General features: G+C 38.2%; 1 protein-coding gene across 2 annotated transcripts in view; it reads left to right on the top strand.

Moving 5' to 3' along the window:
• Positions 1 to 948: 948 nt before the first annotated feature.
• The window catches only part of BRSK2 (BR serine/threonine kinase 2), a gene marked incomplete at its 5' end in the record, with an annotated part of 323,574 nt that continues 300,595 nt past the window's right edge, over positions 949 to 23,927 (top strand). For both annotated transcript variants that reach the window (XM_080619064.1, XM_080619063.1), the window contains one exon: positions 949 to 1,042. In XM_080619064.1, the coding sequence (XP_080475190.1) occupies positions 949 to 1,042 (94 nt within the window). The remainder of the gene's footprint in view (positions 1,043 to 23,927) is intronic.

Here is a 23,927-nt window from a genome sequence, read left to right as displayed (position 1 = left end):
GCTCCAAGCAAACTCAAAAGCAGGTCTGTCATCAAATTTAGTGGTTATAGGATTGGCCCTGTCTTTTTCCTGCCTTTTTTCTCTTTGCCTTGTTCCCCCTTTCCCCCCCCCCCCCCAAAAAAAAAAAAAAAAAAAAAAAAAAAGGTTCCTTTTAAAGGGTAAACCCCACGGGAGAGGTAGGGTCTCCAGAATCTAATAGAATCAATTAATTTCTCAGGTTCATTTTCAGAAGTAAGGTTGTTTTGTTTTGTGGGGGTTTTTTTGTTTGTTTATTTATTTGTTTTTCTTTTATGTTTCCTGCCACAATCTCAGCTTTTTTTTAATACTCTGGAAGTACGGCTGCATAATGGAGTATACTTCAGAGGAAAAAAGTGTATTTTTTGATCTTAAAATATATACACATTAAAATATATTTAATTATGCCTTATCAATAAATTGATAAACGTAGGTGTTTTCTATTGCATTGATCATGATGCTCTGTGGCAGGCAGAGGCAGTAATTGCTGCTGATGGAGAAGAAAAGGTAGTGGAAGGAGGCGGGGAGAAGGAGGTGGCAGACATGGGGATTGGCTGCTTTAATGTCAATCACAGCTGCGGGCTCCGGCTCTTCCGCTGCTCTGGCTCTCCCTTGAACAGCTCCTAGAGAGAACAAGGCGTGCGGAGCTTGGATCACCAGCATCATGCTCCTTGGGCTTGGATCGGAGATCCCTCTCTTTGAACATTAACTCGTTCGTCCATCAACGTCCCAGGCAGACCCAGCGAGAAAACACACACGTGAGAGAGAGAGGAAAGAGGAGGAAGAGAAAAACCTGCAACCAAGTGGACTAAAGCAAAGAAAAAAAGAGTGCTTTGCTTGCACAGCTGCAGAGTGGGAATTTAGAGAACTGCAGAGAGAGAAATTCCATCTCATCAGCACATACACATTGCAGAATTACAGATCCAGGTAGAAATGACATCAACAGGAAAAGAAGGAAGCGGAGCTCAACATGCACAATATGTTGGACCCTATCGTTTGGAGAAAACCTTAGGAAAAGGACAGACAGGTTGGTTCTTTTGCAGCAGCACTGGCGCTAGCGGGAAGATGCTGTAGCAGCCAGTGAGGTGTTGGGGATGGGATATATGAGGGTTTAGGTTTTCCTATTTGCTGTTTTAGTGGAGATAATATTCATATGGGGTTTTTGCCTTTATTTATTCCTTCTTTTCTTCATTTTTCCCTTTTTCTAAAAAGAAAAAAAGAAAAAGCCCAGGATGCTTTATGTTCATTACTCCTGCTAATGGGTGTTGTTCTGATGACAGCCGGAGTGCATGCAGAGGAAAAAATAGATGAATAGATGATCTGCTGGTGGTGAATTTTCACATCAATTTTTTCACTGCCCTACTTAGGAGCATTTTCTTTTTAATCAAATTATATTGAAATTAAAGGTTCACATACTGTAGTATCAAGGAGGTGGTGGTAGTGGGGGAGTCACCAGCAGTATTTCATGACATCATGATTGAAAAGGGTGTAGTCCTTAAGGTGCAGTTGGGGAGGTGGAAATATGTACAGTATGTCTGTGGCACTGACTGCTGTGGGTATTTAGCAAATATGGATGGATGGGCTGGTGGTTTTTGTGGGTAGGATCTGAAATAAAAGAAAAATAGAGGATTGGTAGCAGAATTCATTTTGGTTATGCTGTGTTTTTGTAGGAGGGATTGGGGGGGAGGGGAGATTATTTAATTATTTTTCTTAAAGCTTGTTTATGAAACTTGCCCCCAGCAGATTTTCCTGAACGGAACAATGGTAAGAAATATTAAAAAGAGGAAACAGAGTGGAGGGTATTAGCAGAGAGCAGGTGCTTCTTCCCTACATGACATAATTAGATCTCTTAAATGCATTCAAGATCTGGACTTAGTATTGCTTGCTTGGATAGCATATTCACTTCAAGGGCAGGGGAGCATTAATTGGAAGAAAAACCCTAAAAATAAGCCCAAATGTCCTCCTTACTTAATTTTTTTTTTTTTTTTTTAGTAATAGGTGCAATAAACAATGTCATCTGGCAAAATCAGTGGGTCAGGAGCCCCCCCAAAAGTCGATTAAGATTTGAGATTATAATTTAGGGAAAGGGGAAGATCAGCCGTATCAGCCATAAGGGGGGCTTCTTTGGGCATGTGGGTGTTAAGTGTTGTTCATTATGGGTGGACAATAAAACATGATGCATTGTGGTGTATTTTTTTTTTTTTTTGTTTTTTCATAACCCAGCCGAGCTTTGCCCATCTGTTGTCTAAAGGATTTAATAGGCGTTTCCATCCCCAGCTGCTGCCTCTCCTCTGCTTGCTTCCTCACTGCCCTGCATGGCAGCAGCTCTGCAGTCCGCAATTTTCTTAGGGACACAGTCAAAATCCAGATCTTTCTCTGAAAGAAGCAATGCTCTTCTGAGATGATTGATTATAACCCCCCCCCCCCATCCTTCCCCTCCTCTTCACAACCCCATAGCAACCGTTCAGAGACATGGATGAAGATGACATTGTCTTCTAGTGAAAGTGACTTTTTTTTTTTTTTTTCCCCCCCGAAATCTCTTCAGTGTATCAGCTGCTAAAAGGTAGCTCCCTGTCAGTGTTTTGGTTACCACCTTTATTCTTTGCATAGCTCAATAAGCCCTTACTTCTGCAGCTGTATTCTTACTAAAATCTGGTCTGATAATGAAGATACCAAAAAATAGCAGTGTATTGCTAACAAAACTGCCCTATTTCTCCTGGTAATCCTTTCCTGGATTCTCCAGGTGGTCAAAGAGCCAGGTGTACATGACAAATTCATTTTTGTCTTTATCATTATTTCCTATTTTCTCTCTCTCACCTTCTCAGCACCCCTCCCTCCCCTTTAAATACAATTGTGTCTGAGATTCCTGAAAATACAGCTGCATTAACCTTTTGCTCCATGTCTCATAGCCTGATGTTATGGTCCTAAAGGGTTATCTGCAGCTTTGGTTATTTTTTTCCCTCTCTACTAATCTTCCTATCTTTCTCCTAAGTGATTAGAGACATGGGGGTGGAGGGAGAAGGAGAGGATGTATTTAGAGGCTTGCTGCTGTTGGCCTCTGCAGTTATTCAACCAGCTGGACAAGGATGAAAGTTTCCTTCTGCAGTTTTACCGTATAACTGATCTTTATAGAGAAGTCTCTGCTGTTTGCACACATGAATGCACATAAAATGCACAATGCATGGTGTCATAGAAACTCGGGGGGAGGGGGGGGAGGAGGAAGAGAAATCTTAAAAGTAGTTGATGTCAGTCTGTCTTCCTTGCTGTACCTGCCCTTGATTAATGGAATAATGCACTGAGGTGAAATCTAACTCAGTATTAAACATACATGGCTAAATACGGAAAGATGCATTCTGGTCTTCTCGCATTTTCTGTGCTCATCACATTTGGGAGCATGCAGAATGGCATGAACAGTGTGTGGTACATATAGCTAGTCCTCATCCTGCTTGTTTTGGAGGGTAACCAGGCAACCTGCAGCATTTTAGGGAGAGAACAAGTGCAGTGTGAAGGCCTGATTCACCACATGTATGTTTTTGTGTGTAAAAAGTTACAAATACAAAGGTGTTTGGGTTGTAGTGGCATATGGCTGAAGAAAATAGTGGTTGTAATCATTCCTTTAGAGCTTGACTTTAAAGCTTGGAAGATTAGGATGTGATGGTTTGGAATAACCCCCTTTCCCCCCATCTCTCAAAGGTATGAGGAAGAGTGAGAAATAAAATCTGGCAACACGTAATGATGAATGGAAAGAAAGTGTTAAATTGTGTTGCGAAGTCCCATCCATTTTCAAGTGATCTTCATATCAGTTTTTATTTTGAGTGAAAAATTCTTGACTATAAATTTCATCAGGTAGACAGGTCTAGCTTTGCTCCCAGATACATTAGTATCATACAAATGTATTAATCACTCTTAGCTGCTTTTACTGTGATCAAAAGAAGGGGGTTTTGGACAGGGATGTGGGTTAATAGTTCTGGGCAGACTTAGAGAGGGTGTCACAGAGGGAGAACTTAATGGTAAGTAGAGCTCTCACTGGCTTTCTCTCTGTGAAGTTCTCACTGATTGACGCCTTGATAGCTGAAGAAAAGTGTTTGCCGACAGCAGCCTACTGGCCCCTGTAAAGAGGTCCAGTTGCCATATCTGGGACATTCATGGAACCTGGTGACATCTGGCTGTGGGTGGGCCAAACTGACACAGAAGAGCCTTCAGTTCAAATTGGTGGGTAATGACTGTTGTTGAAAGTGTTGATTAGAAGAAAAAAAAAAAAAAAGGGCTATGGAAAATTTGTCCTGAGTGCACACCTGGGCTGGTGCGTCAGTCAAGCTTGCTGAGGGTGACTGATGCCACAGAGAGAGGATTAGGGCTTCTTAGGCGGAGAAGATGGAAAAGGACTACATGGGGCAGTGTTGAAAACTGTCTGTGCTTAGGTCTTTGCTGGTAGTGGGAATGATACAGGAATGAAGGGAAGTTATTTTTAATAACGCTGCATAACATATAATCTGACTAATACAGTAAGATGGTTTGCTTTTGTAATAAGTTGACTTCAGAGCACCTCTTGTTTACCAGCTGGAGGAATAGCTCATGGAATCTCTTTTTGAATGATTTTGCAAGAATACATGAAGCAGCATAATCTTAATTGTTATACTAAAAGAATTATTTTACAGAACCGTCAGTGCAAAAGCTCATTACTGTATGTAATATATGTATATATGGGTATGCGCGGAAAGGGTTTTTTTTCATCCAATTATTTTTGTATAGTTAATTATAGGAGGTTTTCATTGTAATTAACAGTAATGAGCAAAGGATGTGTGTCATGTTACAATAACACATGTGGAAACAGTGCCTTGAGAAACCCCAGTCATACCTGATTATGAATGGCTGTTTTACTTTTAGATCAGAGGTTTATCGCCATTTGTCACTAATTCTGTGTGAAATCACCTTCTTGCATATTCCTTGCTTTTTAATTTTTTTTTTTAATTTCATAAATATCTTTTTTCATGTGTTTCTTTTGGCCTCATTAAACTGTTTCATCCTTGAAACTATGAAGATTAATTCAGATTGTCTGTAGTGAATATTTATTAATGAATGCAAGGATGAGGAACTGAAGTTTTTCTTGTGAAGGGCTTCAGCATTTTGGAGGGTTTTCTTGTGTTTTCATGTGATAGTCATCATATAGGCGTCAGCACCATTGTTTGCTATGGCATCAATTCAATGTCCAGTTGAAATTACCAAAATGCTGCTTTGTCTACAAGCAATAGACATTGGCTCTAAGTGGGAGTTGCCCTGTTCACTTTGAGATAAACCTGATGAAAAGTTTCGTGTTGCTGATCCATTTGTCTTGTTTCTTTCATTCTGTTTTAAGCCCGGTTCTGCACACATACAATGCAAAGAATATTGCTTGAAACTTAAAGCACTTTGACCTTCGCAGAAAGTGTAGGGGGTCCCTTTACTGGATTGTATAACATATAGCTTATAGCTATTTTGGTGTATAGCATGTTAATTATATATGAGCCATCAGTGAGGTGTTCAGCAGTATGCTATTGGGTTATGTAAGGAACCAAAAATTATTAGATTTGGGTCTTAGCGAATTTAATAGCTCACTCTCAGTGAGAGCTTAAACAGGATGTTTCTTTATAGCCTTAACCACCTGTTTCCATGACACCAGCAGGAACAAATTTATTAATTTTTTATGTGTCTGTCAATTTTGGTTGAAATTAAAGCTTTAGCTCCATTCTGTGATTCTATTCAAGGAGTGTTTGGTAAACAATGTGACCTCAGAAGCCTGGTTTTCCTAGGTAAGCTGGCTACACAAAGTATATCCTTTTCGTTCATACTGCTACAGTTTTTTCAGTTCTGTCCCAGTGTGTTGGATCTAGAGAGAATCTAAGGAGTCCAGCTTTATTCTATTTAGCTGTCTAGATGAATATATCATTTCAGAGGTGTAAATCATTATTGTAGTTCCCCCATGGCCTTTGTAAGCAAAAAACAAACCAGTATATATTCTATTCGTGTTTTCATATAAGTCTTTTACTTTCCTTAAAAAGGTTTCTTTCAAAATAGTGAATCCATACCCTTTGTCATTATGGTCTGTGAAGACTTAGATGGTTATTGAGTAATCATAGAAGTAAAATATTGCAAGGAATACTGTGGAGAGTAGAAGTCTTAAGAATGAAATTTTGCCAAAAAAGGTTATGTCGTAGTGATGTAGACTTAATGGATTTTCAAGTAATGATTATGAGTTTTGAGAGATTTGGTCTTTCTTAACTTTATATACACTTTTGATCTGATTGTTCAAAAGTATTGTTTGCCTTCAAAAGTACTGTGTTACTAACTGAAGTGAACTAGGATCACCATGCCACATATCTGAACTGCAGAGTACAGGCATCTCTGTATTACACAGTTCAGATATCCCTTTCAGGACTTTTAACTCTTTGTTTGTTTGTTTTTAAAGCAAATTCCTATTTGCAAACTACAGTGAAAAGGATTTTTATCTCTATCCTTCTGGAAACTTTGTAGAAGCATACTATTAGTTTTTACCCCAATATCATAGCAGAATTATTATGAACTTCTTGAAAATTCAACTAGACTCTGAATGGTTGTTTTCCTTTGTAAAGCACAGTAAGCTTTCTTACCCAAGAGTTTCTAAAATTCAGATACTGTCAAATGAGCAGTACTATATGACTGTTTATATATCTATGTTTCAGACATAAGTGGTAACTATGGGAGCAGTGGTTTCACTGTGCTCTAGCACGCTTCTAGTTTTCATCGTCATTCTGATGTCATTTTGTGCTGCTGCAATGAGAGACTGTGTTAGTATGAGAGAGGTTGCAGAAATCAAAAAGGCTTCTCAGTAGAATTTACCTCTTGACAGGAATTCTTTCTGGTCTCTGGAAAACCTATGAATCCATGAGAAGAGCAATTGTCAGAATTGAGTGGATCCACCAGTGTATGTTTTGGATTCTCCAACATTGCAATATTTTTCAGTATACCATAAATTTACTCTAAACATTACATTTTGGAAAGTCTTCAATATTGCATGCTTCAGAGAGTGAAGCAGTAATTGCAATTGTGATAATAAATGTTGATATCCACTTCAAAATTAGTAGGTAAATAATATATGACAAATATAGGTGGTAAAAGAATTACAGCTTTCAGAAGAAATTTGAAAGGAAAAGAGGAATTTGGAAGTAATGCCCTCTGAAGTAAGAGATATTGCATGAGGAATGCATTATGCATATAGGAAAACAGTCAAAAAAAAAGAGGTGGAAGCCTGAATATAGATTTCTATGAAGGCAAAGGCAGAGACATAAATGAATGCTCAAGGAATGCTCCTTTTCAAATGTGAGATACTGTAAATTGCCTTTGTGAAGTTGGTCTGGGTTTGAAGTTGAGCTGGCTTAAGCGGAAAGATCAACAAGCCTGTGATAACTAGGTAAGTAAGGGTGGCATGTTTTGTATATTGTGGGTTGTTTTATTAAGAAATATCTTAAAGAAATTTTCTGGTTTTATTTTAAACAAACCTAAGATGTTTACCAATCCTACTCATTAATGTAGTTTTTTTCTACTAATGGAATATGGGGAGATTGTTCCATTTTCATTTCATTCATACACAGTACAATGAAATATGTATTGTGAATGAATGTATTGTATTGTATGTATATTCATAACATACACAGTACAAAACATTCACAATGATCTGTAGAGTAACATGAATAATTGTAAATAGTGTTCTTAATGACCAGTTTTCATCTGCAGTGTCTGTAAGTACAGAGTGATTTCCTTTAAGTCCTTCTTTTTTTTTTTTTTTTTTTTTTCAGATTTTTCTGGCCAACAACTATATTTTATTACCTTTCAACAGCTGTCTTTACCTCACTTACCGATTAGTTGCACTTAAACAATATTCAAAGATTTAAACTGTACTCTTGAATGTTTGTTGGATACGTTGCATAAGAGTGTTATGTTCTACTTGGACAGTTGTGTGAAGACTTCCAACATAAATGTTTACAAGTGCAAACTGAAAATTAAGTTTTCCTGGACAGTTTGCACATGATTTCCATGAGCAGCCTTTCCTGGAAGATGTGAAGCTTTCCAGAAAAGTTTTTTTAAAAGGTACACAAATATGACCAAATCAGACTTAATTAATTTCAAATGCATGTGCTTAGAGCATATTAATAGCGCTTATGGAGTTCTGTTTGACTTGTTCTATATTTAATTTTGAGTAGGAATATAACATTTTTACTAATTCCTGTAAGTCTGTTTACAGACTAGAAACATTCCTGATAAAATTCTGGTAAAAGCTACATAAAAAATTTCACCTGAAAATATTTTTTTCATTGCTTCATAGGTTTTGAAAATTGGGTTCAAATGGAATTTAGGTGGAACAGCAGAAATTGTATTGGTTCCTTTCATACAAGTGTATTACTTGCTACAGAGATGCCTGTGAGATTGCCATGGTCCTGTGGACTGTATAAAAAGGAATATACTGTTTCTTTTGCAATGACCTTGGGATACAGGTTTTAAAGGCTAATAAATGAAAGTGTAGCATGAGACTGACGATAAAGAGCAATATTGACAAAGAAGGTGAATTACAGTGTTTACATTTAAACAAATCCAGGTACATTCTCTTGCAAATGATACTGCTGCCCTCATAGTAGTGCAGGGTAACCCTCAGGATGGTGCAGGTAGCTGATGGATAGTTATTCAGTGCTGGAGTGGGTGGAACAGAATACCTACCTTGAATTGTAAGCTTGCTCAGTTTTTAGTTTGTGAGAATTATATCCTGAAGGCCACAAAGATCATTGTCAAGTGACATAAATTAAAGTCGTCCTAAAGCTGCCCTAAATAGCTCTTTCATAAAGTTCTAATGGCTGACCTTACTGTTCTGCACCCCTTGGCTGTGCCAGGCAGTTTCTGTCTTTTAGACTTCCGCTGTTCCTGCTCTGGCTTTCTTGCATAAAGATTGGTGTATACTTAACAAGAAATTAAAAAAAATTCTTTTCCTCTTCAAATAAATTTTTTTAATCTGGGATAGTGGAGGGTATGAGGTTAGACTGGAAGGGACTGTTACTTGTGTAGCTTACCACTGATAGATGCCTTCTTTTCGGTTTCTTACCTAACAATAATCAGTGATTTTATAATTAAGGAGTTTGGAAAAAAAAAAGGTAGATAACTTGCCAATTACTGACAAAAGGAGATTATTGCTGGCAAAAGCTTTGTTCCAAGATTTGCACCATCAACTGACAGTAAATGGGTTAATACAGGGTGCAAGGGGGGGATTCAGGAAAGAAGCCAGCATTAAGTGGCTTAGAGTGTACATGTACTATATTTTTTCTTTTTTTGTTTTAGTGTTCCAGCACTATGTGAGAATTATAGGCATGATATTTCCAGTGAAGTGCTTAACTTAAAAGAAAAAGGAAAAAAAATAGAGAGGAAAAAAAAAAAAAAAAAGAGAGAGAACTGTTTTCAGGCTTCCATTTAGTAAGTGCTCTTCTGGCTGCCTGCTTCTTTCAAAACAATATGCTCTCTTTATATCCTGAGGCTTTTGCAATTTTGATTTACTCTTTTTTGCAGTATATGCTTAATGTGGGAGAAAAAACCCCAGTGTGATAATGTTTATATTTGTTAATAATGTCTACAATACATATGTATTAACAAGCTCTGCTTTTGCAGTGTCATCCCTTTCTGTGTTCAGCTTTATGTGCCATAAGCTGACTGCCCTTGTCATTTAGCTATTAAAAGCACTATTGACTGGAACAAAAGTAATGGAGGAGCTGGTTTCTGGGAGAAGCAAGCTTGATCTGGACCAAAAATATGTTAATTTTCTACTGTCTGTCTCAAGCCTACTGTTAGAGTAGGCTTTCTGAAGAGTCCACTAGAGGGGAGAAACCTGTTTGCTGTAGGCCTTTTTTTCCTCATTGAAATGATGGGAGTTGAAAACATGGCAAGGCAAAGGATCCTGATCAAAGGGCATGTCTACCTTGCAATCAGAGGTGAAACTCTAGCACTGGTGGGTAACACTGTTACTCCTGGCACGTGCAGCAGTGAAAATAGGGCAGTGAAGGCTGTATGAGTGTTGATGAAGCGTGTTTCCGTTTCAGTCTGCCAAAGGTTGAACAGCAATCCTTCAGCTGCAGATGAAGATGTACCAGGTCTTCATATTCACCCAGAAGGGAATGTTGATGGAATTGCTTGGGTCTTTACGTTCTTTCGGTCTTTACGTTCTTTCACTCTTTCCTAGTTATTCTGTGTGTGGCTAGCGATGTAGACACTAGATTTCTACACAAATACTCTTGGAAAAGTTATTGTTTTGTTGCTTTGGTCCAGGATGAGATACACTGTAGAACAGGCTTGTAATGTTGGCTCACCCGCCCTGTGAGGAAGAGGGACCAGCAATAAGATGAGCTGGTGAGGTATTATTTCCTTTTTTTTTTTTTTTTTTTTTTTTTTTTTAAATGTTTGTTTAAAAAGATAAAAAATATCCATGTTTTGCTCTGATAAAGTCTGAGCTAAGCTAGCACAGGACTTTGCTAAAACTACTGTTTTATTGCATTTGGATTAAAACACAAGTTTAAATAGGAAAAGAAGACTTCACATTCCAAATCCTTGTGGTATGAAATGCACTATGTAAGATGTTTAAAATTTTTTCATGCCTTTGTTGATTGTTTGCCAGCAGAGGGTTGGGTTACTCATCATGCCAGCTATTCCCCCTGGGATCATTCAGTGATTGTGTGAATTCTTTTTAATTACTGTGACCTGTCCCTAAGATTAAGGAATGGATTTGATTTAGCTTTTTACCTTACTGGAAGCTCTTCATTTCTCCCAGTACTTTATTCCAAAGCTCTCATCTTATTTTCAGGTTGTAAATGATGGGTAGCTTGGCTGTTGTGTTGAGATGACCTTCTGTCAGCAGGTACAAGATTGGCCTGGAGTTTTCCTTTTGAAATTCTGGTCATCTGTTTTTCAGTTTGATGTTCTTTTGGGGAGTTGGTTTTGATTTGTGGGGTGTTTTTGTTTGGGTTGTTTGTTTTTTTGTTTTTTTTTTCAAATGTCAAAGTTACCTTGCCTTTTCAAACTGGAAACTGATTGAAGAATTGGTATCCTAATCCAGAGGATGCTAGACAGGTATTTCATTCTTGCTACATCTGCAATCTCCTACAGCAAATTAGTGAAGACTAGAAAGTTATTATGAGAAAACCTTTGGGAATGTTGCAGTTCCAGGACTGAACTGCTTAATCATTTCAGCCCTACTTAAATAGGGTGATCGTTACTGCTAGAAGAGCAGGTAGAAATACTGTAAGCAAGAAAATAGCCTACATCTAAATAAGTGTAATTTATTCTTAGAGATGTTATTGGTTTGGGTGGGTTTTTTTTTTTAACTGTATGGTCATGGTAGACTGAAAAATAAAGTACTTCTGGGATTTTCTCCCACTTCTTATTAGATGCATTGTCTTTGGAAAATTAACACTGATACACTGTGTGAGAATGCACTTGGAGAATTATTTTCTCTTATGTATGTTTTGTCTTTAGAATTTCATGTGTCTTGCCTAGGTTGTGAACTGAGAGGAAAGATAATTCATGTTACATTATCTGCATATAATCCTTTTCATGCTAAGATACTAAACTTACTTGGGCCTTTGTGTGTGTATATATGGGAGATTGGGATTGCTGGAATCCTGCTACTCTTCAGATATTGCCCTCACCTTAAGACTTTTACACCAAAGTTAGGAGGAAAAAGTGGTGTTAAACCACACTGTGATTCCCTAATGCTGGGGGAATCCCCAGCTAGCTTGATAGGCTGTATTCCTGCCTACTTCCTGCTGCTGAAGGGAGGATGGGGACTGGAACTTGGTCCTTTCTATTTGGAAGCTGAGCTCAGTGATTGGGGAGTGTGGGACGAAGGGAGCCCTCTCTGCATTTCCTCACTGTATCCATTTTGGTACAGTGGCAGCATTTGAAGTAGTCCTTTCATGCAGAAAGCTGAGAGGAAGGCTGAGAACTGCTTGTGTGTTTGCAATGCCTGTCTCTACAAAAATCGTCACCAAAGACAAAGCCATGTATTATATTACAACTTGGCAATGACACAAGTGCTATAGCCCTATTAAACGTGGGCTTTTTTTTTGTTTGTTTGTTGAGAAGACATGGCTGTGAATTGTACCACTTTTAAGGTTCCTTATACTTTATGAGCACCAGCTTTACAAGTTTGTTCCGTTAGCTTTTTAAAGTAGTTAAATATACAATTCCTCCCCCCCCCCCCCCCCCCCCCCCAACTTCTCACTCCTTTGGATTAGTAAAGCTCAATTAAAATTGCTAATCATCACCAACAAAGAGAGATCTGTCCTGGTGTTTCTGGGATTTGTCCTGTGCTCGTTTTCTTTGGGGTTTGTGGTTTATTTCATTGCTCATATTTGTGAAATCACATCTCTTGCTTCTGGGTGTTTCCTGATTGTGCTGAAGGCATTACTTAATTAAATTCCTCACCCAGTTATATCTGTGCTATACCAGTGATTTCGAGGTCTTGAACAAGTTTATATGAGAGGGGAGTTTGACCCATGAGCAAGCTTCTCATTTATGGTAGCAGAGGCAGACCTCTGGCAGTGTTCTAGTTAAGAGCAGCCTAGGAATACATCTCCTCTGCAGTGAATATTTAAGCAAATTAGAGCGCAGAGTGGAATGATGCTGTAAATGAATTAAATTAAAATTGAAAATACAGGTCCAGCATTTTACAAGTTACTGTCTTTCATCCTTAAAGCAGAAGGCTGTCTGCTCAGCTAACAGACATGTTAAGGCATGCAAACATTTTAATATTTTTAGCAGCAATTCTTCTCTAGTATTCCAGACATATGTATATTGAAACCACCTGACCAGTTTGCATTAAGCTTCAGGATGTAGAAGATGTCCTTAACTTTATCATAGCTGTGTCCTTGCTAGGGAAAGTAACCACCAGACTACTACCATGGTTGGGACAGTTGCCATATTGTTACCAGGTGGCTCTTCCTGCTTGGAGGAAATGCTGCAAAAATAGGCATGGTTCTGGATCTGTGTTGTAATGCTGTCATCACTGTTACGCTTATTGCCGTTGAGTCAGGTGGACTGCTTCTAAAGAATTCATAAAAAATATGGTTAGACGAGCAAACTTAACCTCATGTTTACTGTTCAAGTGTCTACACTACTGTAAATTTCTGGAGAGTCCACCAGAGGGGAGAAACTTGTTTGCTGTAGGCCTTTTTTGCCTCATTGAAATGGTGAGAGTTGAAAACATGGCAAGGCAAAAGATCGTGATTAAAGGGTACAGCTACCTTGCGATCAGAGATGAAACTCTAGCAGTGGTGGGTAACAGTTGCTCCTGGCACATGCAACAGTGAAAATATGGCAGTGAAGGCTGTGTGAAGGTTGGAGAAGCGTACCAGAGCAGTTAAGAACCTTAATCTGTGTTAAAGTCCAGGCTTGCCCATCTTTACCTGATTATTTACTTGTACCAGTTGTGCTGTTGTTTTGCTGTCTTGGTAAACTTTGCATCTGCTACAAATCAATACAGTATGTCATATGTGGATGAGCATTTATATGCGTAGTGCACTATACACTTTGTGTAGCTGTGACTTCAAGGTTGTTTGGTTTTGTTTTTGTTTTTTTGTTTTTTTGTTTTGTGTATGCAGAATAACAATCTTGTGATTGATGCTGTAGAGTTCTAATTTGGGTGTGAGAGATTATTCTGTACTCTCAAGGCTTGCTGGATTAGAGGTACTCAGCTCCTCAAAGGATTGGGTCCCTATTTGTACTCTGATGGTCTCTAAAATGCTACAGAGTCGTAGCCAGGCCTTTTCTTGGGGGAAGAGTAGTAGAGACATATACAATACAGGCTCTGTTCATCTAATTGTGCAGTTGTAAGGCAGATTATTCAGAAACAGTAACTATGGAGTCTTCACTGGCCCTAACAGGCTCAGCCATTGACTTGGGGTGGAGCCTTTGGCTCCTTTGGCTTCTTCTCTATATTTTTCTTTTTCCTTCCCATGATGCTCTGCTGTAGAATTATGATAAATCTCAACTTCCTTTTTGTGATTGACATGATTAGCCAGTAAGTACTGATAGCTTTTTAAGAAATAAAAAGCAACATGGAAAGGCCTGGGATAACCCTACTGTTTAGGCCTAGTGATTTTCTTTTTTTTTGGTTTTCTTTTTTGCTAGTGTCCATTTTTGCTAGCTTCGTTTTATGTAATGTACCTCTGTGGATTTTCATCTCCTGAGGAGACTGGACCATACAGCGTGGTCTGTCCAGGTGATGATACCTTTTCATGCTGTATTTGTCTTCCATAGCTTTTCTCTTTGATTATTCTAATATAGAAACATAAATGCTGAAATCTTTGTGGCTGCAGTTTAAAACTAAAATTGCTTTAACTACCTAATAAAATAGAAAAATTGCTTTGATGTTGCCATTTTGACAATTTGTGCCTATGCTGACTTGTGTTGTTTTTTTCCTTAGGAACATTTGTCCCTCATCTCTCAAACAAAATGTCACTGAGTAAAACTATGTTTGTATGATGCTGCATGTTCTACTTATGAAAGATTTATAACTTGGTCACTGTTATTTATGCTTCTGTGGAGCTGGTAGAATTATACTGCAGTGTTAAAATGCAGCAGTTTCGTTTTCCTGTGAGCAGCAGCCCTCTGGTGGTGTGGGCTTTTTCTTTCTTTTTCCTAAGTCATCTTTGGAAATTCTGACAGACTGATAGAGAGGCATTTAAAAATGCCTCAAATTAAGCTGTCTCATAGTCCTATATATCCAGTGTTTTCATTTCAAATCCTCACCTCATCACCACCCCCACCTAAATTTGGAAGTGGAATGTAAAAGGCAAAGCAAGGTTAATAGATGCACTCAATTGATAATACCAACAGTCTTATTTGGTAAAATGATATTTACCAAATGCTATTTCAGTAGGTTTCAGCTTCCAGAGCTATTGCCTGGAAAGGTCGGAGTGAAGTGGGTGGTGAGGCTAATGGGTTATTCTAAAGACTGGCTGAATTGTTAGGAATGCAGGCATTTCTGAGGAGGCTGCTGATGAGCTTGAGAATTTAGAACATTCTTTGGTATTTCAGGGGATGACCTTACTAGTCTGTTATATTAGCATTAATGATAGTATTGCAAGTTACTGCCTGCAAAATGTATTTGGCTAATGAGGAAAGAGAATCTTCTCATCAGTGCCCTAGGAATGACGTTTACCCTTTTGCTAGTAAGAGATCTAGCTATCACTTGAGTCCCACTTAAAACTGATTTTGAAGTACTAAGTTATGTACTGGGAGGTAAAAGTGGGAGTTCACAAAGTAGATAAAATATTAGTCCTTACTATTTTTGAGATGGTAAGCCAGAGTTACATGCTAATGTTTCTGAAATTATTAAAGCTGTGCCAGGGATGCATTTGGCTTGTTTCCTTTCCAGGGCTACAGTAAATGTCAAAATCATGCTGTATCTGCAAGTACATTACTGCATAAATACTCTGTCTTGTAGGAAGACATACAATTTTGTTATGATTGAAACCTGAAGTATTAAAAAAAAAAAGGAGGGGGAGGGCTAGGGAGCAAGCTTTTAAATAACTGAAGCTGCACAGAAGTAGTAATTTCTGCAGTTTCAGGTTTTAGGGTAAATAATTTCACTTTTTCTTTTTTTTTTTTTTTTTTTTTTGGCACTGATTTTTCACTGTGGTCTTTGCAACCTACTTTATGTCTGTAAAGTGAAACAAAAGTTACTGACTAGGTTTGTGTCCAAGCTGACAATTATCAAGATATTTATGCCAGCTAAGGCACGTGATGCAAAATTATTATCTCAGCCGTGACACTTTAAAAGTGTAAGTCTTGACTCTTTTTGCCAGGTTTGCCTCAATTATGAAGGGTGTTCAGCCTAGTGCATGTATCACTTGCACAGTTTGGGGTCAGAGTCTGATCTATGCTAAGAGCTTTCCATGCATGTAGCTTATGTATTAAAGGGACAGTGTCAATTTCTAATTTTTAAGAATTAAAAATTGCAGGTGACATAAGGTGAAAAGGAAGTAAAATGAAAAGGGAAAGCTAGAAAGAAGAAAATTCCCCAACCCCGTGTCACAATTACCTGTCACAGATCTTGAAACTGAAACCTTACTTGAGGTTTTCCTACTCCTAATTGTAAAGAGGGAGATTTGGGAGTAAATCCACTGAACTGAGTGGAGATATTTTGGCATAAAAGTAAGATACACAGAGGGGGGATTTGACGTCTTTAAATGTTAAAGATTCAGAGCTTTTGTCATCTTAGAGCTATTTTTTTAAACATAAAAAAAAAAAAAAAGAATCAGTGTAGATGTCAAAGCGTTGCTAGTTCTTGCATAACCCACGGTCTCCAAAATGTGATTTTATTTTTGTTTATTCCCATTCTTGTTTGTGATGTAAAACACACAATATCATAATGCCTACTGTGGTAGGTTGCTGTTTGGTTGTTTTTTTTTTTTTTTGAGGCAAAATAAAAATGGATTATTGCCTGCAGAGGCAAAAATCTCAAATCATGTGTCCAGCCTAAAAATGAATTTAAGTGGTTTATGGCCTCTGCTGGAGGACTGGGTGTTGAACTTGATGAGAGTTTTGTTTTGATCTCAGTGTAACTGTACATGTACAGCAGGAAGAATTAAATCTCAGAGACTTTATTTCGTATCCTTAACAGAGAAGCAGCTATGATTATAGTGTCTGTAGCCTGTCTCAGATACAGATTTTCTTTGATTTCCTATTATCTCCTAACTTGCGGAGTATTGAAATTTGAAAGGAAAGTATTTAAAATTCATTTGTCCTCTTACTGGTTCTAGTTTTGTTCCTGGATGCATTTGGTAATGGGACCTTCACAGTTTTTTCCCTCCTAATGGTTGTCCTGCTGCGAAGTTGCATAGATGTGCTATTTCACCACATTTTGGAATTTGTGTAACATAAGCCAGTTCATATGCAAATAGTATTTAAACATCAGTTTTAAACTGGCATATTGCCATCCTGGACTTTTTCCCCTGGTTATAACAGGCTGTTTTAAATGAGAGTCTAAACTTCTCCTTGGTCATCTGATTTGTATGATTTCTGTTTTGATCAGAGATTGTTTTACAAGAAAACACACATAATGATGGGTCAGATTTTTGTTCTTGCTATGCCTGTTTGTTTGTTTGGTTTTTCTTTCCCTGTTGCAACTCCACTGCTTCACTGACATTTCCTTGGATTTATAGCAGTTCCTCACAGCAGAACAATGTTCTACTATGGGATGTATTGTCTTCCGTATGTCCATATGAGAATCCCCACACTGAAGTCAGCAAATGTGTGCTGCCAGAAAGTCAGAATATTTTGTAGTTTCTGCTTCTGAATTATATCTAGAATTATATGTAGACCAAACAACTTCAGCAAAGACTAGATAAAAAGCATTAAAGGATATAGATAGAAATACTAGTCAAATATGATTTGATTATAAGCTGTACCAAAAAAAACCCCAAACCCTGATGCATTTTCTTTTTGTTAACTGTAATTCTTATTTAAAATGGCATATACTACTGAAGAGAAACATTTAGTAATTCAAAAGTGGGTGACTAAGAAGCAATACATATGCAGCACCATTTTTTTTTTTTTTCCTCCAGTTTTGTATTTCCAAAAAACCTTACCTCTGGCTTTCATAGTAACAACTATTAACAGTATTGGAAGTAATTTTTTTGGTTTTGTTATTCCTCTCATGCTATATTAAACCTTTATTCTTTGGCATTCAGCAAGTCAGTGGTATGGGATCACCTTATTGCTCACCCTTTGATTTTTTTGTTTGTTTGTTTTTTGGGTTTCTTTTGGTTTTGTTTTTGTTTTTCCCTCTTTCCCTATGGCAACTTTTCCTGCTGGATGTATCTGGATTTAGCTTGATTCCCGGCTTTGCCAGCAGCATTATAAAATCAAAGTGTAGCATTTGAAAAAAATCTGCTGTATTGAAAAACAAGCTGGAGCAATGCAGACTTGGATTTTAAAAGGAGTGGAAAGATCTTGATCTATGCTGCTTTGCAGGCTCAGCACCATGGACTGTGACTGACTCTAAGCTCACTCACCATTATGAAAAACTGATGGGTGTTTAGTGTAATGGCAGGCTGTAAAAGTGGGATATGTGAGATTATGATGAAGCCCAGAGTCTGTCTCTCTCCACAGGCAAATTGGTGCTTTCCTTATGCTATTGTAAAAATGGTGGTTCTGAGGTTGGTGTCATGGTGGTTCTGAGGTTGGTGTCATGATGGTTCTGAGGTTATCAAGTCTTACTTTAGATTTAGACTGCTGCACAGAAAACATGATTTAAACATGCATTACTCTGGAAGCAATCTGAATTTGTATCCCATCACCTTAATTTGAGTTGATTTATTTTACCTAGTGTAACTGAAAAGTCAGGTTTTGTGACTATGAGCTAGATATATCTTCAATTGGTGCTATTTGATTGAGTGCTTTGGATTCCACACTGCTGGACTGTCTTATCCTGGTTATGGATTTGACCTTCTATATAAAGGCAAAGACTATACATTTTAAATTTAGGAAAGGTCTAGATGCTGGATTCTCTCTTTTCAAACATTGCTATTTGAGAGAAATACAAACACATTACGAAAGGTTTTGTGTCTAAAGTTTTAGATATGGCACCCTTTCTGCAAAGAGGTATATTTGTTTCTTTGAAAAAGCCAAAGGTGATATTTACCTTTTTCTTTACCTTCTTTCTCTAACTAAATGATCTCTGAATTTATAGCAGCTCTATTTCTATGCTTACGTAATAGCGATAGTTTGGGTATTGCCTCTGTTGTATGCTATCCACAAGTACTTATAATTCTCTTTGAAAATTGACCTCTATGCTTACAACTCTTATGCTTGACATCTAGTCCAGAAATTACTTCTCTCTCAAGGGGTCTTCATAAAAATCTATGTGACTAGGTTTATTTTATCTGACTGTTGGTTGCAGGAGGTGGTAAGGAAGTGGAAATCACTAGTTCAGTACCTTTCTGGAATTAAACCCTTGAGAAAATAAGGATAGTCCTTAATTTGAGTTTTTTTCAGTTGGTTCCTTCCCAGTACTTAGCTTGCTCCACATTAGACTTCATAACTTCTGTACTTCCATTCCTTTTCATTAGAAGTTGTTAATTTTGCATTAATACCCATTGATAAATAGTCATGTAGGTGAAACATGCAGTTACACAGAGATACTGTTGGTTACAGGTAAAATTTTAAATCTGAGGTCTAAACATCTTGGAATTTCAGGAGAATGCATGTAGGAAAAGTAAGGTTTATGGGTTTTATTCCAGAACTGTATTCAACTGCATTCTTACTTTTCATCTGAGTAAGATGCAAACTTGTAAAAGGTCCTGTCTCTTAGATCAATTCTGGACTTTGTCCAAAATCTCATGCCATTCAGTATTGTTAAACCCAAACATCAGCCTAGTTCACCTTTGTGTTTGTATATGCTGCAATTACTACCCAGGCAAGAAGGGGGACTCCAGACTGCTGTGGTGAATCTGGCTGATGCCTGAATTTGCTAATTTAAAAGTGTCTTGGTTATCTCTATGCTGCTGTCAGATTTAGACAGGTTAGTTCTTGATGGGCTCAACAGGAATATTAAGATAAAACAGCACTGTTCTCTGTTGTTACAGTATAGTGTAGTAGATGTTGTTCAGTGGGCAGTTTTAGAAATGTTGTACCAGCTGACTTAGAATCACCAATAGCAGGATTTTAGTTTTTTGTGCCTAGTATCTGTTGGTTACTAATTACCTTCTATCTGAAAGTGTCAAAGCTTATCTAGTGGTAGATTTTTAATTCTAATGTAGGGATATGAATCTATTTCCGACATCCATCTGTATTTCAGATATATGTTATTGTATATTGTACAAACCCTCAAATGAATGAAAAGGAGCATCAAAATCCTTTTCTCCTTTTACTTCCTCCTGTATGTAAAACTTTGTTCTGTTTTACTTCGTTGAGATGACACACATCTTGATATTAAGAGGGCATTCTTAACGTATCTCTGTACCTTTCATCCTCCTGCATTTGCCTAACATTATTTCATGTCTCTTTGTACTCTGGTCTTCAAAACTGGCAATCTGTATATTTTCATTCTACCCTGTTATGACCCTCATGCACTTGTTGATTTTGCTGCTTGTTTCTGGATGTTACCTATTTGTTACACATTTTTGAGGTCAGTATTCCAACTGAGGATGGGTCATTGATTTATACATTGACATTGTCTCATTCTCAAGTATAATTTTTTTTTCCATTGTTTAACATTTTGTTTTCACTTCTGACACATGGAGTTGATATTTTTATTATGCTGTCCAATGTAATGGTAAGTCTTCAGTGACTCCAGTTAATTTGGGAGTCAGATATGTATCTTACTAGTTCACATTAGTCTTTCTATCATGCATCTGTCGGCACTGAATTTCATCTACAGTCGTGCTGTTCGACCACCAAACTTGATATGTCATTGTTTTAAGTGCTTAAGTGGGACTTAAGTAATACATTGGTCTTCTGCTAGGCTACTCTACAAGGGTAAATTTCACCCTTTATGAGCTGATGCATCCTGTCACATTAATCAGGGATGTACTGTGTGTTTCCTAGGGCAATATAAAGGATCAGATTTCCCTATTAACCCCTTCAGAACTGAATTAAAATTTGATGCCATATCTGGAACATGCACCACAAACTTGATGTATCTGTAGCTCAGTCGTATCTTATTATTACCATAGGGGAAATAAAGAATTAACAGTTTGCTGGATACTTGAGATCCTGAGATTGAAAAGGTCAAAACTAATGTATCCAGGTATTGAGAGATTTGTGGGTTATTTTCTGTTGTTCATTCTATTTGTAACATAGCTTTCTTTTAAAGCAAGTCTGTAAAGGTTCCCCCAAAGTCTAAATCATTAAGTGAAATTTTGAAGAAGTGACTGATTTATGTCTATCTACCCTTTTGTTTTTATTAAAAGGAAAATTCATCTCTTCTTTGCTGTTTCATGATTTTATAGGTAGATGAGGAAACAGCTGGACTCAAGCTTAGGAGGCTTGATTTCTTTACATATCTCTGATTTTGAGACTCATTTCTTTGACAGTTCTGTCACCTATAATATTATTAATGTTTCTTACATAGTCTACTTTGAAATTTGAAGGCTCAGTGTTCTGTAAAAGCTAGAGATATTTTTTGAAGTATAGCAGGATTTCATAGAATCATAGAATAGTTAGGGTTGGAAAGGACCTTAAGATCATCTAGTTCCAACCCCCCTGCCATAGGCAGAGATACCTCCCATTAAACCATGCCACCCGAAGCTCTGTCCAACCTGCACTTGAACACCGCCAGGGATGGAGAATTCACAGCCTCCCTTGGCAACCCATTCCAGTGCCTCACCACCCTTACAGTAAAGAACTTCTTCCTTATATCCGATCTAAACTTTCCCTGTTTAAGTTTTAACCCATTACCCCTTGTCCTATCACTACAGTCCCTAGTGAAGAGTCCCTCTCCAGCATCGCTGTAGCCCCCCTTCAGATACTGGAAGGCTGCTATGAGGTCTCCATGCAGCCTTCTCTTCTCCAGGCTGAACAGCCCCAACTTTCTCAGCCTGTCTCCATATGGGAGGTGCTCCAGTCCCCTGATCATCCTCGTGGCCCTCCTCTGGACTTGTTCCAACAGTTCCATGTCCTTTTTATGTTGAGGACACCAGAACTGCACACAATACTCCAAGTGAGGTCTCACGAGCGCAGAGGGGCAGGATCACTTCCTTCGACCTGCTGGTCACACTCCTTTTGATGCAGCCCAGGATAGGGTTGCCTTTCTGGGCTGTGAGCACACACTGAAGCCGGCTCATGTTCACTTTCTCATCGATCAACACCCCCAAGTCCTTCTCTGCAGGGCTGCTCTGAATCTCTTCTTTGCCCAACCTGTAGCTGTGCCTGGGATTGCTCCCACCCAGGTGTAGGACCTTGCAGTTGTCATGGTTAAACTTCATGAGGTTGGCATCAGCCCACCTTTTTTTTGCTGATGTCTGATTTGCCTTTCTTTTGGTCACCAAAAATATCAACAAATTGACAGACCAAATAAAATTACTCAACCTCTATATGCCCCAAATGAGGGAGGAAAAGATAAAACTATGAAGACTATTCTTCTTCCTACTTCCCCAGAATAACAAAATGAAATCTAACTGCAGTATTAAGGGTGTAAAAATGTGAATAAATGGAAGATTTTTTTCATCTCAGCAAGATGATTATTATTATTTTTATTGTATTATTACTACTATGGTGCTTCTGGTTTGGCAGGAGAATTTGATGGGTTCAGGGATCACCGACTGCTGTAAAATTGGCAAATTGTGACCAGCTGTTCAGGGGATGCTTGTTTGATCATGGAAATCCTGCTCATGCAGTAGAGCAGGGAGAAGGAGGGAAGAACATGCTGGTGCCTTAGTCGACTTGGTTTTACACAGTAGCATCTTCTGAACATGCAGTGACTCTTTTAGTTATTAATTTAACCTAAACCCCATAATTGTTTAATGAGCAACCTCCCTCTTTCTTTCCAATGTGTTTTCATCCCCACCCCCTCAAAAGTGTCGGTTTCAGGAACTGCGTAAGGCATCTTAGTCTGTTTGCCCTCTGCCCACCACTGGGTATTGTGTACGTTGTTTTGATTTATTTAGTTGCCTTTTTTTATAGATATATAATCTTTATGAAATTGTAAGGAGGGGAGAAGAACAGGACCCTTAAATGACAATCCACAGCTCCTGTTAACTAGTGACAGATGCCTTCTGACATGACATTTTAGGAACTTCAAGGCTCTTCATAATATTTGTGGTTGGGAATGACCTTACATATCAGAAGGTCTTTGCCTATCCTGCAAGTCATCATGAGTTAAACATTCTGGTGAAAAAGCACAAAACCAGCAAGCACTGTGACTGAGACTGCAGCCTCTTTACCCCTTGTCATGTTTAGGAAGAAAATAAAAATGAATGTATCTTTCTAGAGAATCAGAGTCTAAAGCATCATTAGAACACTCCATGCACTGCAGGGTTTGGGGTGAGGTCTTCTGATTTCAATTCTTTTTTATCAACAAGAAATTCCCTGTGGTAGTGAGAGTTCTCAGCTTTCAGCAATGGTGTCCCACTAGTGGAGATGGCTTCTGTGCAGGCCTTGCTGTTCACACTGGCCTGGTGTTATATGTTGTAGAATGAAAAAATGTGCTGAAGCAGAGCTCTACCATGCCAGTCATTCACTAATACAAGGTGCTCCAGAGATTCAGTGACATATGTGAGAACAATTCCCACTCTTGCCTACATTACCCTAGTCTGATTATCACAGGAAGGGAGTTTTAGTTGCCTTCTTTGTGTGACTTATTCTCTTCTCTAAGCATAGGTAAGCCACAACACAGAAGCTGGTCTTCAAGACTTGCATAATTTCAATGGTGATGATCTATTTTTCCAAGCAAATCTGTGCTGTCTCCTTGAGTGGTAGGAAATGTTGGCTGAATCAGTCATTTCCTTAAAAAATAACCCTTTGTTAATGATGATACAAAAATGGGCAATTATGGTTGGAGTGGTTTCTTTTCCCTCTTAAGTTTCTTTTCTGTTCTCTTCTATACTCAGTGATGTGTGGGGAAATTATTTTGCAACTTTCCCTTTCCCCTTCCTCATTGAGGTCAGAAGGTGAGTGAGGATTCAGTTGCACAATAAAGCCTAACTGGCAAGGAGGTCATAAGTCATATCTGATGTAAATTTAGTATGTCTTTCTAGAAGTGAGTCTTGATTTTAAACTGGCTGGTGATCTGATCATAGAATGGTTTGAATTGGAAAAGACCTTAAGATCATTCAGTTCCAACTCCTCTGCCATGGGCAGGGATGCCTCACTCTAGACCATATTGCCCAAGGCTCTGTCCAGCCTGGCCTTGAATGCTGATA

This window comes from Psittacula echo (genome assembly GCF_963264785.1).
Source record: "Psittacula echo genome assembly, chromosome: 5".
Lineage (NCBI taxonomy): Eukaryota > Metazoa > Chordata > Aves > Psittaciformes > Psittacidae > Psittacula > Psittacula echo.
This window is presented reverse-complemented; position numbering and strand designations above follow the sequence as displayed.